General features: G+C 40.2%; 3 protein-coding genes across 3 annotated transcripts; 2 read left to right on the top strand and 1 right to left on the bottom strand.

The window, feature by feature from the left end:
• The first annotated feature begins 200 nt into the window (after positions 1 to 200).
• LOC306820333 (uncharacterized protein) lies at positions 201 to 9801 on the top strand. Its single transcript, XM_079338152.1, has 6 exons — positions 201 to 273; positions 2537 to 3064; positions 3149 to 3277; positions 4536 to 6581; positions 9024 to 9099; positions 9354 to 9801. The coding sequence occupies exons 2-5, from the start codon at positions 2579 to 2581 to the stop codon at positions 9096 to 9098; spliced, it is 2736 nt and encodes a 911-aa protein (XP_079194278.1). The 5' UTR covers positions 201 to 273; positions 2537 to 2578; the 3' UTR covers position 9099; positions 9354 to 9801.
• A 1603-nt stretch (positions 9802 to 11404) lies between these two features.
• Positions 11405 to 15226, bottom strand: LOC306820114 (group XIIB secretory phospholipase A2-like protein). Its single transcript, XM_079337809.1, has 4 exons — positions 14899 to 15226; positions 13406 to 13494; positions 12532 to 12697; positions 11405 to 11806 (listed from the first exon to the last, which is right to left on the bottom strand). The coding sequence occupies exons 1-4, from the start codon at positions 15155 to 15157 to the stop codon at positions 11688 to 11690; spliced, it is 633 nt and encodes a 210-aa protein (XP_079193935.1). The 5' UTR covers positions 15158 to 15226; the 3' UTR covers positions 11405 to 11687.
• A 1523-nt stretch (positions 15227 to 16749) lies between these two features.
• On the top strand, positions 16750 to 24360 carry LOC306820098 (uncharacterized protein). The gene is made up of 11 exons (XM_079337777.1): positions 16750 to 17035; positions 17122 to 17200; positions 17625 to 17957; positions 19484 to 19597; positions 19706 to 19821; positions 20185 to 20293; positions 20391 to 20527; positions 20634 to 22243; positions 22342 to 22443; positions 22546 to 22673; positions 23998 to 24360. The coding sequence occupies exons 1-10, from the start codon at positions 16977 to 16979 to the stop codon at positions 22629 to 22631; spliced, it is 2745 nt and encodes a 914-aa protein (XP_079193903.1). The 5' UTR covers positions 16750 to 16976; the 3' UTR covers positions 22632 to 22673; positions 23998 to 24360.
• The last annotated feature ends 20 nt before the right edge of the window (positions 24361 to 24380 follow it).

The raw sequence follows: 24380 nt of genomic DNA, 5'->3' as shown, positions 1-24380 counted from the left end.
TGTATTTCTTTCACAATCCAGTGTGTTTTGGCTTTTTGTCTGCCATCTCTAAAATCTATAAGGTAAAAATACAGGATTTTTTTATGTAACTTGAATCTTGTTAATAAACAAAAAATTGTGGAGAAAAAACAACCATAACCTTAGTTATTATAAGAAGAAAAAAAGACTCTTGGCTTGTATTTGTGCCTCTCAAACATAGACACATTTCCTGTGTGTTGAGCAGGTGATTCCTGCAGTGTTGTCCTCCGTCCAGCAGCGGCCGCTGTCTAAAAGGTTTGTACACCACCGAAGCAGTGAGAGTCTCCTTTCCATCCTCTCCTTCGGTTTTAGATAGTTATAGGTGTTAACGGTTGTTTAGAAACTCATGAACCAAACCAAAGACCAAAACATTTTAATGAAGAATAATTCAAAATAAAGGGTAGAAAAGGAAAATTTCTGTCACGCGACAGAAGAAAGGGTCGCCTAAGAAACTAGTAAGTAAACACTAACATTACAACAAGGCTAACCGTAGCCTACAAAATATAACATGTTTAACCTTTTTTTGTTTTTGTTTAATTCTGTGTTTTCCCTAACAACATAATAAATCACATATACTAATCACGGAGGTAGATTTATCAAGCTAAGCTTTATGTGATGATCTGGTAAGGTCGATTGCTTTTTGTAGTTCACAGGTAGGTTCGAGTTAAGAGTCGACTGGTGCAAGCTTTTAATAATAATAATACATTTTATTTATAATGCCCTTTTCATCAACAGATCTCAAAGTGCTACAGTACAGGTTAAAAACAAAGAACGATAACAAAGGGAATAAAAAAACAAGATGAGCAGTTATTTATAAAGGTTGAAAAACAAAAAACATCTAAGGGGAACCAAAAGCTTTGCTAAAAATGAATGTCTTTTTTAAAACAGTCAGTGGATTGTGGTGTCCTCAAGGTGTCAGGAAGGGCACAGACGTGGGGCAGCAGCACAGAAGGCCCTATCTCCCATGGTCCTGAGTCTGGTTCTGGGTACGTGGAGGAGGTTAGAATGAGTGCAGTGGAGGGAGCGTGTTGTATTTTGTGGGTTGACAAGTTCTTTGAGGTGGGGGGGGGCATGTTCATGGATACATTGATGTGATGAGATAGAGGATGAAGAGGATGGGGCCAAGGAGTGACCCCTGGGGGACACCACAAGTGACTGTGTGTGGATTTGATTTGGAGTTACCCCAGGAGATGTATTCTGTCTGGTTTGTGAGTTAGGACTGGAGTGCAGTGTTATTGAGTCCAGTGGTGAGTTGGAGCCGGTTTAGTAGAATGCCATGGTCCACTGTATCGAATACAGCAGAAAGGTCCAGGAGGATGAGGAGGGAGGGGGAGCCAGCATCGGATGATGTGAGGAGGTCGTTAGTGACTCTTGCCTGGGCAGTTTCTGTGCTGTGGGTGGAGCGGAAACCGGACTGGAATTTTTTGAAGGTGGTCCTGGAGGTGGGAGGCAACTGCTTTCTCAAGTACTTTGGATATGAAGGGGAGATTGGAGATGGGCCTGTAATTGGATAGGACTTCCGGTTCGAGAGTGGGTTTTTTAAGACTGAGGGAACGTGACCAGATTGGAGGGAGTGATTTATAACTAGGGGCTGCAGTAGCTCAGTCTGTAGGGACTTGGGTTGGGAACCGGAGGGTCGCCGGTTCAAGTCCCGGCACGGACCAAGTCTGGAAATTGGTCTGGTTGCTGGAGAGGTGCCAGTCCACTTCCTGAGCACTGCCGAGGTGCCCCTGAGCAAGGCACCGAACCCCAACAACTGCTCTGGGGCGCTCTCTGTGGGCAGCCCCCTCACTCTGAGACCTCTCCATTAATGCAGAGTGAAAACCGAATTTCCCCTTGCGGGATTAATAAAGTATATAAGAAAAAAATAAAAAATAAAAAATAATAGCGGTGGCCGGGGACTTTAAGACAGTGAGATGGGTTTTTACCAGGGCGGTTGGGAGAGAGCCCAAGGGCACAGGTGGAGAGTTTCATCTTCCTGATGATGTTCTGCACCTCTTCTGATGAAAATTCAGGAAGCGAGTTTAGAGGTTGGGAGATGGCATGTGTTGGGGGAACAGTTAGGGTCGGAGGACCAGAGAGGGCAGAGCGAATGTGTGCAATTTTTGATGTGAAAAATCCATGAAATGATTGCACTGCTCTTCTGTAGTACCAGTAAGTGTGTTGGGGGGGGGGGGGGGGGGGGGGGGGGGGGTTCCTGGACTCTTTCTGATGGCATCAGAGTAGAAGTGTGACCTTGCCTCATGGTAAGTTTGCTTATGGATACCGAGGCCAGAGGCTTTGTAGCGCCGCCCTGCTGCCTTCATCTTACGAAGCCGATCTGTGAACCAGGGGGCTGAGCGGGTGAAGGTGACTGTTCTGGTTTTAACAGGGGCGTGAAGGTCCAGGAGGCTGCTTAGATGGCTGTTGTAGTAGTCCACTGCATCCAAAAAGTAACTCACATTTTCTTTAAAGCAGGTAGGAAGTTGTTGTATTGTCACTCAAGTAACAGTCAAATACATTATCTTGTATGTTTCAGACAGTATCCTGGTTACTTAAACTGGAAAAGACTGGCTGAAGGATGGATTCACTTCTCTGGGATGCTGTTCAAAGTCTGCGGAGAGGGCAGGACCCAAATCACCTGAGTGTAAATAACAGCACGGACAAAGCCTCAGAAAGTCATAACACCCAGGATACTTACTGTGAATACTCAAGAGGCTACGACAATAGACCACAAAGTGATGTTAGAGTGAATGGGGGTTGGGAGGAACCCGCTCCTGCATCATGTGACTTTTACAGCAAGGAGTCAGAAGCCGAGGACCCAGACGGAGCGCCACTTTTAGAGGAAGATGAGGATCCAGAGCTCGCAAGGAAGCGACAAGAGCTCAGAGAGATAGAGGAGCAGATTCAACAAAAGAGGGTTTTCCTTGGTCTGAAAAATGCTGTACACATAGTGCACAAGGCAAGTCCTGGCTTTTCTTGTAATGGTGAATCAGAGGGTCCAACTCTTAAAGACCGAGTGAATGCAATTTTACGGCAACGACATTCTTACAGCTTTTTGTCAAAGGTGAGTAAACGATTCCTCTGGTAGTGAGGTGTTTAGGCAGTCTTCATAACGTAAGAACAGAAATGACATTTCTGTGCTTTCCAGGTCCTCACACCTAAAGAGAGACTGAACTCCTCCAGCCTGCCCAGGGACCAACATCCCTTGAAGCTCAGAGTGCAGACAATTATGAAGCAGAGACTGACTGATGCTGTTGTTCGGCCAACATACAGAGAGGTTTGGGATCTGATTTTACCCCTGAAAACATTGTGTTTCGTCTTAAAATCTGAAATTTAATTCATCGTTATTCTGTAACTAACCATCCTGTACACTTCCTCAAGAGCTGATATGTTTCCAAGCATAAACCCGTTAATAGATACACGCTCACACTGGACAGGTTGAAATAGGGTTATGATAAAACTAACATGCACGATTGTGTCTCATCCAATCAAATACCATTGCATTTTACTGCATCAAATGTAAATAACTATGTTGGCTCAATAAACGGAAGTACCGGTAGGTAGAAATTGTAATTTGCCTCGAAGCGGCACCCTCCAGTGATGAAAAACGAAACGAAGGCGAAAGTGCTACTTACAGTCTATGTACAAATCCTTCGGTTAAACGAGTAAGACCTATAGTATGGCTTTTTTTAATGTAAACACCATGCAAAATTATTTGATAAACAAAGTTGTCTGGCATAGTAATTTGTTGGGCAATCCCAAAAGATGACAACGTGTGTGACGTTCTCCACCATAGCGCATCTGAAGGTTCAAAAACATTCAACAAAGCGACACAAGGCATGTTCAAATATCTTATTCTTTATTTCCAACCAATTATTTACATAGTTGACTGTTGTTCACTCTCTCACGGCTGTTGGCCCACACACCTTCAATTACGATATTCAACTCTATTTCCCATTTTTCTTTGATGTTTCAGGTAGTTTGGGAGATGTCAGCTTTTATTTTAGAACAGTTTTTTATTCATAACGACACTTCCTTTTGAAACATGACTTTATAAATGTATCAAACCGCTAACGTTGAGACACCATGAGTCATTATTCTAAAACTTGCAATATGGAAATTGGTGTAACTACCGTAATTTTTTTGCAAGACAGGCAAATCAGCTGGCTGATATCATGTAGCTGCAGTTGTATTGATGACAGCATTCATACCACTCAAACACCAATAGCTTCTTTAAGAGATGCTTGTCAGTCCACCTCTCTGAATAATATCTCTAATGAATAAATATTGTAGTCATGTTTATTCACAGACAGTGGTCTCTTAATATTGTTTAATCTTGTGAACCTTTTGGTGTTCCAGGAAGTGTATGAAAACATATCCAGTCAGATTGTTAAAAGTTGGATTTTATGAAGATAAATGTTCAAGGTTCTTTTTATTTGTCAAATATGCCACATGTTAAACATACAGCACAGATGAAATTGCATTCCCCCCCCCCAGCATTGGGCATTGCACAATGTATGTGTTATCTTTCGTAGGTCGCTGATATCACGATGCCTCACCAGGGTCCAAGGAAGTCTTCAGCAGAGAGGGAGGCGACCAGCATGGACCATGACCTCCAGCACTTCCCCACTGTACTCAGTCAAAGAGAAACCCCTCCTCCTGGCCACAGGGAATCTTCAAAGGAAAAGAAGGCAAACAGCGCAGACCTGGGATTCCAACGCTTCCTTAGTGTACTCAACAAGGGAGAAATGCCTCCTCCAGACCGCGCAGATTCTTCAAAAGAGAAAGAGGACCAGGGATTCCAGAACATCCCCAATTTGTTCAACAAGAGACAAATACCTCCTCGAGTACAAAGAGGAACTTCAGCAGAAAAGGAGGCCCACAGTGAGGACCTCGGTGTCCAGTGCTTCCCCAGTGTGCTCAATAAAAGAGAAATGCCTCCCAAAAGCCTTGAGGAAGCTTCAGGGAAAAAGGAGGTAAACAGTGTTGACCTGGGATTCCAGCGCTTCCTTAGTGTGCTCAACAAAGGAGTTGACATGGACATGCTCAGTAGGATTGTGAATGCTGATAGCGAGCTTCTTCCATTAGACGAGGAGGTGCTAAACATTCAGCCCCCTGCTTTAGAGAACAAGTCAGATCTGCCTTTTAGATATGAGAGCCAGCTATCCAAACGTGGAGCCTCAGTGGGGAGCCATAGTCCCACCAGTGGTGGAGAGAGAAAGACCGACTCACAAGGCCGCGAGAGATCCAACAGAGAGGTGACTTACCTATCTGATGATAAGGAGGAGAACGACAGAGGAGAGCTTTGCTTTGTCTCTAGTAATCGATCCAAACGGTCCAACAGTGGAGCCTCGGATCCTGGCCACAGTCCCATCAGCAGTGAAGAGACAAAGACCAACCCGCTCAGTCACGAGAGATCAATCATTCGGGGGCTCTCCCTACAGGATCACACAAAAGACAGAGGAGACCACTGCTCGGCCTTGAGTCGTCGATCCAAGTCTCCCCCTGTAGTGAAGAAGAAGAAGAAGAAGAAGAAGAAGAAAAAGGAAGAAACACCAAAAGTGGAGGAGCATCAAGAGCATCTCCAGAACATTCTTAAAACTTTGGGGTTGAGTCTGGAAGTGGAGGAGATGATCCAACTAGCAGACCGGACTCAGGAGAGGCTGTATGGAAAGAAGAGGACTGAGTGTCAGCAGATAGGCTCTCACAAACATCTCAGGAACGTCTCCCCTTCTTCTTCTTCTTCTTCTTCCTCCTCCTCCTCCTCTTCCTCTTCCTCATCCTGCTCAACATCGAGAAGCTCAAGTCCCGGTCCTTCACGCCGCCTGTCCTACAACAGAGACTCGAAACAAAGGAGACGGTCTGAACGCAGCCGCTCAAGGGACAGAAGCAGAGATAAACTGACAGACCAAGACAGCAGTCAGGACCGTAAACCGCGACAGACACTGTGGGATACAGACAAAGATAACAAACTAAGTGAAGATCCACATTCACATCAACCAATCGCTGTTTGTCAAAATTCCCATCCTGATGGTTTTCCTATATTCCAGAATCACAATTTTCCTCAATCCTCACACTACGATGCCTATCAAAGCAACATTGTCCACACTGCCACAGATTCTTGCTGGGTGGATCCACCCTTTTATCCCAGCGAGTATCATTATCCTCAACACTCCTTCCAACACTTCCCTGGCCCCGTAGCAGCACCTCAAAAGGTCAACAATCATCGCAGACTTGACATTGACTTACTTGTGAATCCAGATCTGTCGACAAGTGAAGGACAACTTGGGCCAGCTTCTGGCACGAGGTGCCTGCATGTTCTCACCGCTCAGCAGCCAACTTCTTCAGGCTATGCACAGATACCGGCAGTAGACAAAAGGGAACAAAACCGATGTAAGAAGCGACCTAACAAACATCAAAGAAGGAACTTAAGAATAGCAAGATTATCAGAGATGGCAAATATCAATGCGATGGAGGTGAAGGTGGAGAAATCTCCACAGGATCGTGGACCTATTTGTGCATCAGAGAAGAAAAAGCAGGTGCCCACAGAAGATGAAGTCAAGAAGAACCTGAGGAAAATGGTTAGTGGAGCGATGGTTAACACATATATTTCATCTTGTCTTAGAAGACGGAGTTAAGAGGACATCTTTTTGTCCTTTTCATATGTACATTTGTTTACAAGTTCCAGTAAAGACCAGGTTCAATTATATGTTCGAGAGAGCTGAGCAAAAGCCCAAGCAGCAGTTGATTCATTTCCTGCAATCAGGGTCCGCATTCATCAAGTTTAATATTGCCACATGATCACAAGCGTTGTTTCTATAAAGATTATTTGTTTTTATATCTGACAATTTCTTTGATTTGTGGCACAAAGTCCTGACTAGTAAAGATCAGTTTGACTTCAGCTTTCTTTGACAGCTCAATATCAAAAATATATAAAATATATAAAACAATTTGGTCACAAAACATTTTTAACCACTATACAACTACTTCTACTACTGCCACCTGGTAATGTGAAGTGTTTCAATTGGGAAGCAAGTCTCACTCTCCCCCACATGGCACATGGTTTTAAATCTGTACTTTGGAGTGGGAACTTTAAGATACTCTTGGAAATAATCAACGCAATATAAATGAAACCATGATAAATATATAAAACAGCGTTAAGAACAGAGACAGAGTAGGTGCTCTGTTTCCTGTGTGTGACATCACTGCCCAGGATGCTCAGTGCAGTGAACGTTAGGGCTGATGTCAACATGCAGCGTATCTACACACAGAGGGAAGTTATGAATGAGCAGGTGTTCAAAGGATCATTTTCCAGGTGTCTCCGATGTTTAAGCATCGACTAACCCGTTTTACTTAGTTTAGATTATCACTGATTTTTCCATTTAAGAAAGCTGTGCTTCTTGTGGCAGTGTATCTCCATTCAGTTACATTAGAAACAATGTTAATTTATCCTGCCTGTAAAGATGTTGGACATAAGATGCGTTGCTAATCTAATGTCTTTTAAAATGAATAATGGATCATCAACACTGATTCCAATATCTGGAGTTTGCTTATCAATCAATCTTTCCGACAGTCAGTGTCCAGGAAACAAGAGCACACAGACGAGTTCCCCTCCAGCAGATCAAATACCAAACAGCCAATGGTGAACAGTCTTTGTAAAACACAGAGCATTACTGGAACCTCCTTATGGGTTTAGCAGGATGCAGTAAAGTCAAGGTTCATTTATGTAATACAGTGCATAAATATTGCTATATATGAATGAAGTGATTGGCAGCCCTCAGCAGCATAATCATGTGACGTAGTTCTCAGTCAATGGTTCAGTATATTTGCACATCTTTAGTTCAATTGGTCGTCTTTATTTCATTTATTAACCATCTATTATTGTTGGCATAACATTACATAAATGACTTTTATTTACCTAAGTTTGTACACAGAAAGTATCAGGTCAGCAACCCCCCCCCCCCCCCACACACACACAAAAAACCCCTCAAATAAACAGAATATTTATGATCTAACTTTTATTTTCCTCTGCAGCTAGCCATGACTCAAATCAAAATAAATCTTCAGGTATTTTAATAGTTAATCACATCCACATTTTTCTTCATAATAATAGATGCACTTGAAAAAGCGGCATCATTTCACTTCATTTTTGGTTTTACCTTCCACCACAGACCTCAATGTTACAAACACTTACTGAAAATATTTTTGTCTGTAACAACTTAGCTGTACTCTACAGCTACTCTTTTCTGTTATCTAGTTCAAGCTTTGGCAGTGTTAAACACACACACACACACACACAGACAGCGTTCATTTACTGGATGTGTGTGTGTCTGTCCAGTCAAAACAGACGGGGAGTGTTTGTCTTCAGTTTTAAAGGTGAACACATGGCTCTGTAACACAGTTTGGTTGTCTAAGTTAACAGCAGTCTGTAACATATATGTGAGAACTTGACTTCAGATGGATAGATAGATAGATAGATACTTTATTGATCCCGAGGGAAATTCAGGAAAAGGTTCACACAGCAAAGATTGGAGCCTCAGATGGCTTAAGTTGAATAAGTTTATATAAAATTTGTGAGGAGAAGTGAATTAACACGTGTGATGCAGTGCCTTTCCAAGCTAGTTCTGATCATCCCATATGTTTAGTATTCATCCTGAAGAAGGTCAAACGTTGTTACCCTAACTAAACTTGAATGTGATGTCGAAGACAACTGGGAGCAGACACTAAATCTACTAAACAATCCAGATATGAGGGGATACACAAAGTGACCTTGGTTGTCACGGTTACGGCTAACTTTTTTCATCTCTGACTGTCGTCAGGAGCAGAGACTAATCTATAGCTTTTCTGTTCAAAACGTTTCAAACTTTTCTGTTAAAAGCATGTTTAATCATAAGATCAGTTTGACGCCCAGTTTCTATGAATCATTTTTAAGATATATTTTCTCACAGTGAACGTCCCGCTCTATGATCTGAGCCTTAATAGAGCCCAAAAAAATCTTATTAAACCTTTTTCTTTTTTTCTAGCTTGATGCATTTAACCAGAAGCCAAAGCCAAACCTCATACAGCCATACAACTCTGTACCTTTCGAGACTGATTAAGGTGAGTGAGTGTGTGTATTCATTAAAGAAACTAACAACATAACCATACACATTATGGTTATTATTCCCTTATTATTCCCTTCCTAATTGAAATGTTATTTCTGTTATCACATAAGTTAGGGTTCTACATCAGATCAAATTTAAGTTGATGTTTTGGAGTTAACTTCTTTGTTGATTCTTGGATTATTATAAATGTAAAGCAGCATAGAGCATATGTTATTTCTTTCCTCTTATTCCTCTTTTGTTCCCCCACAGACTGGAACAAGTGTCTGATCTTTGAACCTGCTGTGAGCCCTGGGAGACCATGTGAACCTCATGTTTTATATTCATCATTTACACAGTGGAACCGGACCACTCGATCTTTCAGTCACATGACTCGAGTTCAACTGAATTATTCTCAAACTCTTTGAGTCGATGAAATCTCCGTTCACAGATTGTCTGTGCAGTTAATACCAGTTTGCGTTGGAACAGATTGTTACTCAAACCAGTGTTATATTTAAGTGGATGTCACTGCTTTGTTATTGTTTTTACTTCTACTCATTTCATTAGGAGAACTATGTTTTGTAGTATCTGCATTCAGTTGTTGAATGATGTACAATATTTTTTATATATTTCATATACATGTTCTGGTCCTGCTTCACCTGCTAACGGTTTCCGAACTGAGTAAAGAAGTCTTTGATTAAATAGAAATGGAATAAAAAAACAAATTGATATTTCATTTATTCCTCTACACCTGAATCTTGATGACTTCTCTTGGTCCTCTGACTTTTTTTTTCTTTGCAGAGTTCGACTGACAGAACAGGATTTCCTCATGTCTGGTTTGAAAACTTGGAGAAAGATTCATCTGTAATTTTCTCTTCAGAATTAAGGTCCTTAAAAACAATGCCTGCAATGAGATCTGAGGCACTATTCTAAAATGGGCACTACAGTTTGGGGGGTTGAGTTAGAAACACTTAACTTCCCCGATTTCTACATCCAGCTCCTCATCACTGCCTGAGGCTACAATTGCCTGAAGTAGTACAACACAACAATTCCAGATGGGTATAGATGGGTAATGTAGGCACATGAACTATGGCGACCAGCTGGTCCAGTGGGAGTTACCCAGAAAATGAGCCGACTGTACTTCTTTCTTTATTTGTGACCTCAGCAGATATTTTTCTGAGTTGGTTCCTGAAACACAGTTCAAGCCATCATCACAATATCTCCAGGTTAAAATGTATGGTCCAATTTAAAGCCAAATAATCAAGTATGTCATTATATGAGTCATTACCACATGAACATGTTGTTCAGGTCGGCTGAGGCATTGAACCCTTACATTTCTTCACCCTCAATGGATTAAATGCAAAAACAACACCAATATGTTTGTTTGTTTGTTTTTACAATTACTAATCAAGACTTTCAAATGACAATAGGTACTCAGATTGTATGTATTACATCCATCATCTGAAACTGAAACCACCATCTCTTAGAAAGAAAAGGGACATTAACAGACATGTTCAGGACAATAAAAAGGAGAACGAGGCCAGGATTTAAGAGTAAATGAAACAAACAAACATAACACTTAAAGTTCAGCTTTATTCTCACGATTCAAAAGAAAATCTGTCCTTCACACTACTCCTTCCTAAGAACAACATGTAGCTGTTGATTTGCTCCACGATGTAAAGAATTTAATTAATTTCTATTAGCATGACAAGCTGGAAAGCTTGGTTAAAGTAAGATAACTTTCTGAACATTGTTAAAATTTATTACATCCACCATCTGATGGTCATGACTGGTGCACGTGACCTGTGCGTTTCACACTGAACCATGTCTACGTCTGTCTATGTTTCAATGCTGTTGCTTGTCTCTTAAATCTCAATCTACCTCATTTTTGTGTAGAACTGGGCCTGTAATCAGGGTAAGGAGCAGTAATGTGTAGTGTCCCTCTCATTCAAATATAGTCATTTCTGGCCCAAAACAAAAAATAAAATAGTCAATGTCGAGAAAATAAACCCCTATTGCATCCCCTCTGTTTACTGCTGGCCGTGTTAAAGCTGAGGTTCAGACTTGGACATAGGAATATATGATCTGGAAGTTTCTCAGCTGTCAAATTCATGGATAATTAATTGCTTGCTTTCATACTGAAAGTGGAAAGGCCAGTGAAGTGAGTTCGATGATCTCCTGAGGACTCAGGACATATGGCTGCTATCAGTTTACCCTGAAATTAGTTGCATTCATATTCATATAAGACTTTCCATGATAACACCTTCTAAATACAAAACACAGGAGCTTGTCCTCTCGCTGTTACGTTTAAGTCAAGCCAAAGATTGTTTTCTCCTTTTATTAAATGATCTGTAAAGGTGGTCAGAGTACAGACAGCATTGATGCAAATCTAGAATCAAACAACGAGTGCAGCCAAACTTTTAAAATAACATCCAAAAAGTGATGCAAAGTCAAATAATGATGTTGGAAAAAAGCAAAAATAACTTCTAAATAAATTACTCAAGTAGTCACACAGCAGTGTTTGCTACATTATTCCTCAGAGTGCCATCATCTGACATGTTGGCCAGGTCATACAGTTATAAATAGGCGAGTTGTTCATGTGTCGATCTAAAGTTCATCTTTCTCTTCTCCTGGGCAGTAGCATGCTGCTCTCTGGCTGTTCATGTAGGGTCTGCAACCCAGAGTCCACACTGTGTTGAACAAGGTGTCTGCAACTGTTTCACATGCTAAGGAGAGGAAAGGAGTGTCAGTACAGAGCAGCATTCACAGTACAACTAAACGAGGTCAAGTTTGGATTTTTTACTCAGCCTGCCTATTTGTTGTTTTCCTTATTTATCTGTTAAAAAGACAAAATGCTGTTCTCTCAGCTCTGTTACTTAACTTATTTACATGTTACATAAATACACTGTACCTACAAAATCTACTAAGGCCTCAAAACATATTGAAATGTTTTAATATTGAAAGAAAACATAATATTGAAACATTTCTATATTGTAATTATTGTCAGCTTTCAAGAACTTTACAATAGTTGAGCTTTTAGTTTGTTTTAATATAAGCCACATTAGTAGTGTTTTATTCTCTTTAGTCAACTTTTATTTGCCAGGATGTACAGATCCCCTGAAGTCCCAAAAAGAAAAGAAAAAAAAAACACAAGATATTGACTTGTGTGCATGATTATTATTTTTATTGTTTTACTTTTTGAGACTTTAGGGGCAGAAAGGAACAAAAATTACATATTTTGTATACATAACTTTTTATCATGATATTTAGCTTTCATATATAATGTGGATCAAACCAGGCTATTTTCACTGAATTATATGTTGTATTCAAATATAGCAGCTCCCTAAATCAGATTGATTTATTCTTAATTTAACTTTACTGCTGTTAAATGATCAAAGGTAAAAGTAAGCTGAAAATGAAGTTAGGTGAATGACTGAAGAAGGTTACCGACCTTCAACCTTGGACACAAAGCCGAGACTCTTCTTGAGGTCCGAGCAGATGCTGTGGAGGCACCAGCGGAACTTGGAGTCGCAGCGGTACTTGTTGGAGCCGCAGGTGTCATAACACATATCCAGCTGATTGCAGCACTTGGTCATTGCAGGGACTCCCATGTCCATCTGGTGCACAACAAAGGTAGTTAAGGTGATGTGCAAGTATTGGGGGTTTATAGTAAAAACCTGAAAACATTTGCTATCAGATGTCGACTTCTTTAGACATTTTGGGGGAAGCCTCCAGCGAAAACTAAAATCAGATGGTATACAGTAGGCCTACTTGAATAGGTAGTCAAAAAGGAAAAAATGTGTTTGCTTGTTTACAAACCAACATGTTCTGCTGATGTCTGAAGTCTAGATTTACTGTGCTGAGGTTTTGCTGTGTGAGTGTTTAAAACTAATTTAACTAGGAAGAAAATGGACATTAAGAGTAAATGGGTGATAAAAATGTGTAATTTGCACAGATAGTAATGTAAAAAGGTAAAATGTCAAAGAGAACACGTCTGAAAAATCTTTATTTTCTGACGTATTTCTTTCTTATATCAAACATTAAACTCACAACACTTAAAGTTCAGCTTTATTCTCATAATTCAAAAGAAAATCTGTCCTTCACTTTCTCCTTCCTAAGAACAACATTTAGCTGTTGATTTGCTCCATGATATAAAGACTTTAGCTTGACAAGCTGGAAAGCTTGGTTAAAGTAAGATAACTTTTGGAACATTGTTAAAATGAGTCAAGTGGTGGTCTAAAGGGCTACGGAAAGGGTCTTTTTTTTCCTTCTAGGTTTTGGCCCTCCTAAAAACTATTTTAGTCATAAATATCTTTGAGACATACCCCCTCTGGAACAGGAAGGCCAAAGAAATAGGAGCTACATCCATTTGGTTCTGGCATCTCGTAGCCCGTACGAGGAATAGGATCTTTACCTGAGAGGTGAGGAAAAGCAACATATCAGATGTCATGTTTCACAACTGTGCAGGGCTTTATTTGACATCCATGTTAGTTTAAATCCTGTTTGCACAGAGAGAGACAAAGATCAGGATGTTCATATCTATACAGATGTTCAGATACCTTGTGTCAAATGAGTTTTCCTGCCGGAGAATAATTACATTTTCTAATCTAAACCTGGCGCTGAGGTCACAGTCCGAGTCCATGCTCTCTTCAAGATGATAACAAAGAAGATAAGTAAATCCCACCGTGTGGTAAGGATCTGAGCATTCTTGTAGTTGACTCTGAAGTGTTCATTAGATTCCAATCAAGCAATTTATAGTACTGATATAACTTGAATTGTGTTTTTAATGGTACTATGCACACTTTCTGATATATGCTTGGCTTCTTTTTAAACAAAAATACATCAGTACAGAAATTTAATATTCATGGCATACACTGTTTATGTAGGGCCTGCCTTAGGGATAAGTAATACTTTTTTTTTTAAATCTTAGCAATGCAGTTGAATTGTGTCTGGATCTGGAGACAGAGTCGATACTTAAAGAAATTGTTAATTGTTAATTGGTTTTCTATGTTGGATACAAATTAATAAACCGCCGCCTTGGGGCACTGGTAGCCTCGTGAGTATGCGTGCCCCATTTACAGTGCAGAGGCTATAGTCCTCCAAGAGGGCGTTTCAGGTTCATATCCAACCTGTGGGTCCTTTCCTGCTTGTTATTCGCCACAGTTCTCTCTCTCTCCTGATTTCTGACTCTAATTCACTGTCCTATTTCTACAATAAAGTCATAACAGGACAAAAAGTAATACTTAAAAAACAGCCAACTGATAACGTCAGTCAACCAACACTATCTGGCTGACATTGACCTATTATAGCTAAATTAGTACAATTAAATCTAAAGTAAGCAAATATAAGCCTTTAAAACAATTCTTGTTTCAGAAGGCAGAAGCTTGTGTATCTTTGCATAGTCTTATCGATGCAAAAATCTATTTCAAATTCACATTCATATCTAAATTCTCCATTCATGACTTTCCTTAGTCAGTGTTCTTTCTCTCTGTAATTGCCACCTATCCCAAAAGTCCTATATCAGTGGTGCTGTAGATGACAATTTATTTTTATATGCATTCAATAGGAGACTCCTATTTTAAATATGAGAACATTCATAAAAACACCTTTACTATTATCATGAATATTACCAGCAACATATTTGCAACTTAGGGAAATGAGCATTACAGGGAAACTGTGAGACAGATTAATGGAAATATCAAGTATAGAAATACTTTTAATGAAAAGAATGATAGAACCGAAAAAAGCTTGATCTGTTGAGCAAACTTACTGATAAAGGGTCAATGTCAATATAATTGTAACCATAGACCAGACTTACCATAACGACAGCGGTATTGGCATACTCCATCACGTCCGCCCATAAACTCAAGCATGGAGTCAAAGTAACCGCCGACTGACTCAAAGCCACCTCTCAGGGAGTGGAGACCCCACTCATCGTCCTCTGCCTGCGTGCCATCAGAGGCCGGGCCTGGTGCTGGTGGTACCGCTGCTTGGTCCTCTGCCTCCTGACTGACAGCACTGATGGTAAAGAGCCCCAGCAGGAGCAGGAGGGGAGCAAAAAGGGCCCAATGGGACATCTTGTTTCCCAGTATGAGCACAGATTTTAGAGACTGAAGGGAAACACTGACACACTCACAGAGGCAATACTGAAACTGTCTGACGCTGTCTGGACTTTGATCCAAACAGCGTCATATGTGGAGGAACAAAGTTCAGCTTCTATCTCGTCTTTTTGACATTACTAAGCTTTTATCATTATCCCTGATTGATTAGGGAGAGAATGCTTTATTTACACATTCAGCCAAGGGGATAGCATCTGGGATTTAAATCTTTGAATTAATCAAACATCATTAAGAGCTCACCTCTGTTGCCCAGCTGCAAAGTTTGTCAAATCAGTTGATTAACTTAAAAATCAATTGAATGTAAGAAAGGCAATGCTAATATTTTATCAGATACCACCAACATGTGTTAATCTTTCTATTCTGTTATTTGCAGCTCAAAACATCCACTGCATATTAGGGCATACTATGTTAGGGTTTTTTTCTTCTATTGTTTCAAAGAGATCTATAAATCACCAGACTGAGGAGAAACAAATCTAAATACTTCTCAGTATCAGTTGTTTATTCTTCTCTACAAATGCAATAGTTTGAGCTTTAAGTAAGTAAGTTAAGTTTCAAAATGCTCCAGCAACATTTGTAGTATAAAGATCAAGTGTTGCTGGAGCATTTTGACCATGTACCTTGTGCAGTTTAGGCCACATAATATTATGGCACAGGCTTCACAAATAGCATTGTAATATTCAAGTCTGAAAACAGATTCCAGTCACTCAAAATATGCATCTGTCCAGACTCTACACACTTCAGTGCAACTGGCTCAGGTTAAGGTGTAACTAAGGTGTTATACTGAGAAAATACTGAATTTATTTTCTCTAAAATGTAAATCTTTTTTTCCCCGTTTCCCTGTTTAAGGCCACTCTATCTGAATTACACCAGCTTATACGAACATTTCCTGTTCGTGCATGAGTCAGTGTCACTCGCTCTTTTTTTGCATCTTCCTAATATAGTGTTTTTTAAATACCTAAATAAAATGAGTAGGCCTATCTACAAATACTCAATAGGCCACAAGTAAACATATTATAAACCAGCAAGAGATATAATCATATGAACAAAAATGGTTTTAAATACAGATAAAGATTATGTGTAAGTTTCTTCTTTCAGTAAATTTGATTTGAAGGTATAGTTTAACACGTTGTAATACAATTTTCTTAATTAACTTGTGTTTATGGATTAGGAATATTGCCAACAACATAATTTACTTTAATCTTGCAAAACTATGTGTTCTTGTCTTGGCTATTGGGTTTGACCATAAACGAGACTGTATAACCGAATGTTTATTTTAGTTCAACATTTGTCTGTTGTGGTTGATGAGTGTTTTTGTGTGTGTGAATAATAACGAAGTACACTGCGTTAACTTCAATGACAGGCAGCACATTGTCTATGACCTTTATACATGCTATCAAAAAGAACACTCTTTGTTTTGTGTGTTTTCTTTGTCCAGACCAGTAGATGGCGGTAATGGTCCTTCTTTAGCTGGTTCCAATACAGCCACTATAAAATCGAAGAAGAAGAAGCAGCTGCCGTGACGTATCAAACACGGAAGAAGATGGAAACGAGTGATGAACGCAGAGCCATGTGAATGATCAATTACATCTCAAAGAATTGTTTTGTGTGGCACGTCTTATCCTGTGAGATGGGGCTAAATAAATTGGTTAATATAGATAATAAGTGTTCTAATTCCATGAGGAAGCATCGTTAGTAGCTCCAGTGATTCAAGATTTATGTTTGAACTTTATCTCTTGGTGTTATAAGTCAGGTAAAAACTAACCAGGATCAAAATAACATGGCTTTCGCAAACCTTTTCTCTCCTCTGTCTGCTGTTGAAGATGGCTTGGCACAAAGGTATATTCAGAATTAAAAAGTTATAAGCTTAAAGGCTTCACCTGCACAGTCAGTTCTAATGTCACTCTAACACGTTTGTTTCACAGGAGGGAGACTGGTGATAACAACAGAGGCAATGCAAGAAAGAGGAAACTTCAGGGTGAGCAGATGGGCTGTTTGGAAAAGGTCAGCAGACTTTGTTATATCATAGAGATAAAAACACATTTAAGATGAAGCTCTCTTTGTCTTGTCTCTGTAAATTACTGTCGACTGAATAAAACTAAATGCATGACGTTTTTTAGTTTTGTTTTTTTAGGTTTGTCAAAAGCGCATCTAAGAAGGACGTGTAAAAAGTCATTTTTAGTCTGCAAAAAACTGCTTAGTCAGAAGCAGTTAAAGTTAAGTAGCTTCATATCTGAAAGAGTTGAGACATTAAACATTTTATAATTAAAATAACCAACCAATACTACCTGCAACTAAATAATACTTAAAGGGAAATAGTTTGAGGTAAATAATGCTTTGGGGAAACTATAAATGTATAATTATTGGCTTTCTTTAAAAGAAATTGACATCTAATGACATTTAAATTGTGTGGATTTTCCCCCCTTAGAGGCCGTGTAACCAAACACAGATCACTAGGAGCTATGAAGCCACATCCTTCAGAGATGACGACCATAAAACCAAACCCTCCTACATGCAGTACAGTCATCAGAACAACCCTGGCAAAGCAGGAAGACACAACCACAGGGGTAAAGCTGGCCACCATAACATGTCTCCCAATGTTCACAATACCAGAACCAACAGCAATCAGAACCAGAACAAGAAACATGAGCAAAAAAAGAAGACGGGGTGGCAGAACAATCAGCATCATCAGAAAGATGGGTACAGAGGGGGAAGATGTACTTCTAAAAAAGGTGGACAGGACGGGGAGAAGAAAAAGCAGGTGAGAGCGACACTTTGTCTGTCTTGTGGAATATAATTTATCATTTAATTTTCAGCTCCTGTTTTGGCTGCAAGACTTTCAGATAAAAACATTTTTCCTGTGATGTTTTTCGAACGTCATCCCACACTTTCTCGCAATTCATGCCTTTTCTCTTTGTCAGTCAAGTCTGTTTGTTTTATTAATAGGGTTGAATTAATTAAGCTTTTGCCATTAATAAGGTGACATGACACTGTGGCTTCGTGACCGTAAAGCCCCCAGGAAGATAAAATGGCTTGAGATGAGCGACTATTCTGACTCTTGTGCTGAAACTAACAGAAATCCAAACGGTCACAAGTGAGGAGGAAATGTGAGGTATGAAACTGTCGACATGCCACATTGCCTGTCAGAAAAATGAATTTAAGAGAAGAAACAGGCCTAAGAATAATCAGATCACTTGACGATAGAGTGATATTAAAAACCTTATCCCAGCAGTGATAGTTTATTTTGTGCCAGTTAAAAAGTGTCGCTGCACCTGTGAGGATTTGTGTCTTGATTATGTGTTTAACTTCTTCTTATAGTTTGGTGAGTATGACACTCTGCTGACAGCAGACTTGTTCATGTATGTAACTGGTTGTATGTTGCCCAGAAGAACTCATCCTGTTAATAACCAGCTTGCTTAGCTTTGTCAGGGTGAACCCAGATAGGATTTGGAGTATACCCTTTTTTTTATTGGAGGAAAACAAATGACTAAACACGATCGAAACTTCATCTCCTCTGTCATCTGGCCTGTGACCAAAGATCTCAGAGAATCATCTAGAAGGAAGTCTCAATTAGCAAAGTGCACATCAAGGAGAAATGAATGAGGAGAGAAGAGAGTAGCAGAAAGACGTTTCTTTAAATGTGCACATATATTCTGTAGCATCACTGCAAATGTTCAGGTGACAGAGAATGACATCATCGATGCCCAGATGTCTCTTTTTGTCTTTAGTTAATTTTCTCTTTCCTTCTCTCTGCTTTTCTGTTGTCCCATCAAGAGCTCATATCCATTTAAGAAGCAGGGGTTTATATTCTGAAGAAGGCCACATTTTACTGAAGCAACAACAATACATCAAATGTGTGTTTTTGTATCGTTCAGTAATTTCAGTAATGAGTGTTAAGGTGTAAAATATAATTTGGTTGCTTAAAAATTGGAAGTTTGTTTCTTCCATTGGCCCTCCCCAATGTGGCTGGGCCCCAAAAAGCTTTTCCCTTTATCTCCCCTTATGGGCGGCCTGGTCTGTGAGTGAAGATGAATAATCTAACAGAGATGACGCGTGCCATGGAAAGCAGAAAAATAATTTTCTCAATTAGAAAAGGAGCTGTGTATTTAAACAGGTCATCACATATGATATTACAAATAGTGAGTTTTAAATTGAAGTTATTACGTCAAACAAAAAAAAAGCTAAATCTAATCGTTATTTTTTTAAATATTTTTTTTTGTTTTCATTTGCCCCCCAAAAAATGGATGTGAATATCATTAATAAATTGTCATTATCTTTTCCTCTCAGGGCTCTGAGATGAAACGCACAAGATTCATGTCACAGGAGTTCAAAGAGCAGAATGCTTTGTGTGTGGACGGTCGCCTCCTCTGTAAACATTTCCTTTTGGGAAAGTGCATTAAGGTAGGCGACGTTTACAGTATATGTAAAAAAATACATTTTAATGTGAAAGTCAAATTATTCAAGGAAAGTAGTGTCCTTGCACTGATGTCTTTCCTCTCCTGTATGCAGGATGGTGACTGCCAGCTGGAACATATTCAGGGTTACAACGATCTCTTTAAGGAAGCGTGCAAGTTTTACATCCAAGGAGCCTGCTTTAAAGGAGAGAGCTGCCCCTACATGCACAATATCCTTTGGCTCCAAAATACCAGTACTGGTTTGCATCAAAAGGAGCAAGTTGATATGGTGCAGGTGTGTGGTTAGGGTGTCTCCAGGTTTCTGCTCTTTGAAGGTTTTTTAAGGCACATTCAACCAGGAGACCCCGGGGTGTATATACTGTTCTATACCGCGATACTGTTTGGGCCATTTAGTTATGTAAGGCCTTGAAAGCCCCTACGAGGAGCTAGAAAACATTACAGTAGGGAGGGATGATCGACAGACAAACTGATCAACTTACCCATTGACTAGCTTGTTATATTTTATAGACCTATTCCTGTGTTTTGCTTTGAACTGCAGACTGTTGAGCGCCTCTTCCTTTACTAAACTGCACAGTCCTTCCCTTGCAAGTTCTTCCACAGAAGAGGAAAATGTATTCAGGGAGAAGATTGCAAATTTTCCCATGAGCCTCTGAATGACCTCACAAAGAGACTGTTGGATGAGGTGTGTTTGTAAAACTCTTGATTTATGAAAATGTTTCAATTGTTTTAAGTGCCTGTGAGTGAACATGATTAAATGTACTGAACTTCTTCTGTTGCAGGCACTAAAGCGAGATCAGGAAGTTTATCATCTGGCAAAGAAAGCTGAACAAGAGTCATTCGGGCAGCCAGTGAACACAGATGAGTCCAAAAATATAGACACGGATGAACCCCCTGATATACTCTTACAACCACTGAGGTAGAAACTTAGAAAAACCTTTTCCTGCGATTCTGACACTATATAAGTAGTTATACTTTCATGAAAGTTCATCCTCATTCATGACAACTCCTTTTTAATTTTTCAGGCCGAACTTCTATCAGCATGTAGAGACGAACGCTGAGAGTCAATCTTCGGTAAATCAATCAGAAGAAACGACCGAAAACATAAAGGAAGAGGAAAAATCACATTCAGCAGACGTCGTCCAGGCTCCCACTTCTCCGTCAACTCACTCCGATCACAAGGAGTTAGTTTGTTATTCAGTTGAAGCAGTGCTCGGACCTCAACTATCAAAACCTTTCCCTCGTTTCTTCACATCTCCAAGAAGTCAAGAATCTGCTCCCCAGCCTCCTTCTCAAAGCGCTCCAGCGTCTGCAAACCAAAGCTTGGTTCCTTACTCCGTTGAAGCTGTTCTACAGTCTTTCAAATCAGTGGAAACACCCACTCCTCCTCCTCCTGCACAAACTTTATCCTATAAACCAAAAGCCAACTTTGCGGAAAGTGCTGATTCTCAGTTAAACTCGGATATAAAAAATAACAAGGTCTGGTGTTTAGTAAATGGTAGAAATGAAGGAAACAAACCCCAGGACACAATGGGCAAGACCTGGTCATCCCCCCAAACACGTACAGCGCTGCTTTCAAAGGCCTGCCCTGATCTCACTCTGGACTCTGAGGATCATAAGACACAAGTTTTGAATGTGCAAGAATCCCTGAAACCTGTTCATGAAGTCAAATCTGAGTTGTTGCATTTTGAGAAGTCGTTTTTCTGCCATAGGAAAGGAGACATTAAAGAGAGTGTGCGTCTGTCTACAGAAAATAAACCCTCTGTAAACTGTCAAAGTGTTTTTCAAGTGGCACCTGATAATTACAGACGAGTTTGTCCAAGTGCCTCTCGTCTGTCTTCTAAAAATCCTGATCAGACGGAGCCAGAGCTGTTCGCTCTCACGTCTGACTCCGGAGCCTCTTTTAAACCTTTTTCTCCTTCCTCAGGTTTCACAAAGTTCACAAGTAAAGCTGCTGTTCTCACCAAACCAGTCTCCATCTCTGTCAAGTCAAGTGACTCTGTTGGTCACCTGGCAGCCAAACAAACCCCTGAGAGCGACATGCTCTCTGAAAAAACCCCAGCAGACTGCAGCGGTAAAAAGGCGCCTTGTGTTCGTGTGGCAGGTGGATGTAAACAAGCCCTGAGAACATCTTTCCATAACCTCTTTGCAAGCCCGATCACTGACTCTATGAAGCCTAAAAGTGATTCTGCAAAAACTTCCTCTTCTCCCAAAAGCTTGATTCAATCTTCTGGTCCTGCTCAGAAGTCGGCATGTTTGAAAAGTAATCCTCTCATAACTTCAGTTAACCTTGACGAAGCCCCCACTCGGTCCTTTGTCAGCCTTTTTGAAGCTCCTCTCCCAGACGTGTCTCGACCAAATTATTCAAAGACTTTGTCCGGTTCACAAAAGACAGTCCAGACAGTTAATGATGTGAAAAAAATCTCTCGTAAGCCAAAACTTCCCAACATCTCTCCGAAACCTAAAGTAGAAAATGAGGGCTGTTCACCTGAGCGTGGAAATCAGATCATAAATCCAGCTGGTCGCCTCCGTCCTGGTTCTGTCAGCAAAGGGTCTTCCAGTAAAACTCCTCGTATCAGGTTTCAAACTACAAACCACGCTGATCATCCAATTCCTGAAACGCCACCCCGTAAAGGTAAGAGGGCATGCCACAAGATGCTTAGGAAATTCTGGTTTGCTCTGTAAGTTTGTTAAATTGTCTTTTTTTTTTTTTTCATGTTGTTGGTTCTGAAGAGGTCCCTGCAAGTTCAATTCTGAAGACTCTGTTTCTGCACTTGAGCCCGTACCCCGAGAATGAAGAACAAGAGGACAGTGTTCAGATCGGTGCTCCGCCAGGTTTGCTGTTCATACATTCCTGTTAAAAAAAAAATCCTTTGTTTTGATATCTTTGCACAGTAGACATGGCCTCTAATCTGTGTTTGTTTTCATGTATTTCAGGAAATGAAACGACGGACAAAATGGCTACGGGGGTCTTTAAGAAACAGAAACAGCAGAAGAGCGAAAGAAAGGGCGGGAGATGTTAGCCCGGCAGCCGGGAGAGAGCTGAGCCGCTGAGCCAAGTGGAAGTGAGAATATTCTGCTTCTTGCTCACTTAGTTTCACTCCGACACGAAACATTAATCTTTACGCTCCTCAGGTTTCACCCTGCATCAGACAGATTAATCATCATTTGCTTAGAAAACAGACGCTGGCAGCTAGCTAGCCATCATTCAGAACTATTTAGCCACATCATCTTTTACAGTAACAAAGCAGGTGCATTTAAATGACAGCTTCTTTGTTGAGCTCGTCGCTTTCAATTTGAGAGAAAATATTGTGTGAATTCCACTGCTGCAGTCTTTGGTGAGCATGCTTTTAAATTATGGTTTGAGCGCAACTGGGGGAGAAATGTTAGCTGAATGGAGTGGGAGACACAGTAACACAACTTCTATCTGAAAAATGAGCTTGATGTAGCTTTCGTTCCCTAGCTCTCTGGTTCCTACTGAAGCTGTGTAGGTTTGAAATCTGATACACAGTTTGATTAATAGCCACTCTGGAAGCATGAGTCCATAGTTGTATGATTTTGAACGGTCAGCCCAACCATTGTGGTTCACTCTAAAATATGTCAAAAGCCACTGGATGCTTTGCAGTATTCAGGCATTCATGATTGTCATGACCCTTATTGACTTTTGTAATTCCCTATGCTTGCCATGAAGCGCCAGCAGCATGTTACTTGCATAACTTATGAGGGACTTAACACAAAGCCTAGATGAAGTGGACTAAGTTGATGTCTAATTATAGCCTCAAATAGCAGCTAGCATGACCTGTTTATTTTTCTTTACTTTCTTTCTTAAAGGTAATTTTTGGGCTTTTTAGACATTTTTCTTTTTAGATTGGACATTAGATAGAGAAGGTAATCAGGGAAGGAGAGAGAGTGGGGAATGACATGCGGGAAAGGAGCCAAAGGTCGGATTTGAACCCAGGCTGTCCTGGTTCACGTCCATGACATAAGATGTCACCCATTTGTCTCTGTGCCATGAAGAATAGTTGTGCATTCATAATTCAAGTAAGGTTGGCCGTGGAAGCATTTTGGCTTCCCAAGACAGAAAATGAAAGACAAAAACTGTGTGCAGATATTAGAACAACAGAGAATTTCACAGATAACAACCAAAATGATGCAGCAGTTAATCAACAGCACAATGAGAAGCTCCAATCACCTCCTGATTCTCTTAAAATAAATTGTGAAAAGAATTGTATCGTGAACTCAGTACAGTGAGTTGAGTGAATGGTTACATGCCTAAAAATTGTAAATGGCTTTTCGTATTAGAGGGAATCAAACATCAGATAAAAGATTGATTATGGATGTGGGAAAGCTACATTTTTTTAGCTTGTATGTTTTTACTCTGCTCCTCAGACTCAACAGAGCAGCAGCCCTCACATCAGACCCCTCCGATCTCCTCGCAGGCAGCAGGCGTCGACCCTCAGCAGTCCACGATCAATATCAGGGGAGAAACTCTGGAAAGCACAACTTCCCATCAAACATGCTGATGAATGTCACTCACGTCAAAGGAAGAACGAACAAAAAAGACGGCCAAAACCACTCAAGGAGATTTTTTTGGACACCAAAGTTTTCCATTTTGTCTTTTAAACTTTTAGTTATTGGTGTAAAATCAAACTTGAAGTAATGATGATTTTGATGATTTATTTGGTTGAATCATGCCAACATGCACAGGCATAATAAATGACAACTATGTCCTTTAAAAGTCTATAGACTTTGTTTCACAAAGATTTGTATTA

Source organism: Symphodus melops (genome assembly GCF_947650265.1).
Source record: "Symphodus melops genome assembly, chromosome: 2".
Classification (NCBI taxonomy): Eukaryota; Metazoa; Chordata; class Actinopteri; order Labriformes; family Labridae; genus Symphodus; species Symphodus melops.
The sequence above is the reverse complement of the archived record's forward strand: the minus strand, read 5'-3'. Positions and strand labels throughout refer to the sequence as shown.

What these genes read in the sequence shown, in the direction of transcription:
- LOC306820333 (XM_079338152.1), top strand. Translation starts at nt 2,579, where the DNA reads ATGGATTCACTTCTCTGGGATGCTGTTCAAAGTCTGCGGAGAGGGCAG. An exon ending in TTCGGCCAACATACAGAGAG is followed by an intron (nt 3,278 to 4,535) that starts GTTTGGGATCTG and finishes TATCTTTCGTAG; the next exon opens with GTCGCTGATATCACGATGCC. An exon ending in AGAAGAACCTGAGGAAAATG is followed by an intron (nt 6,582 to 9,023) that starts GTTAGTGGAGCG and finishes CTTTTTTTCTAG; the next exon opens with CTTGATGCATTTAACCAGAA.
- LOC306820114 (XM_079337809.1), bottom strand. Translation starts at nt 15,157, where the DNA reads ATGTCCCATTGGGCCCTTTTTGCTCCCCTCCTGCTCCTGCTGGGGCTC. An exon ending in CCAATACCGCTGTCGTTATG is followed by an intron (nt 13,495 to 14,898) that starts GTAAGTCTGGTC and finishes CTCACCTCTCAG; the next exon opens with GTAAAGATCCTATTCCTCGT. An exon ending in CTTTGTGTCCAAGGTTGAAG is followed by an intron (nt 11,807 to 12,531) that starts GTCGGTAACCTT and finishes TCCTCTCCTTAG; the next exon opens with CATGTGAAACAGTTGCAGAC.
- LOC306820098 (XM_079337777.1), top strand. Translation starts at nt 16,977, where the DNA reads ATGGCTTTCGCAAACCTTTTCTCTCCTCTGTCTGCTGTTGAAGATGGC. An exon ending in AGCTGCCCCTACATGCACAA is followed by an intron (nt 19,822 to 20,184) that starts TATCCTTTGGCT and finishes CTAAACTGCACA; the next exon opens with GTCCTTCCCTTGCAAGTTCT. An exon ending in ATACTCTTACAACCACTGAG is followed by an intron (nt 20,528 to 20,633) that starts GTAGAAACTTAG and finishes TTAATTTTTCAG; the next exon opens with GCCGAACTTCTATCAGCATG.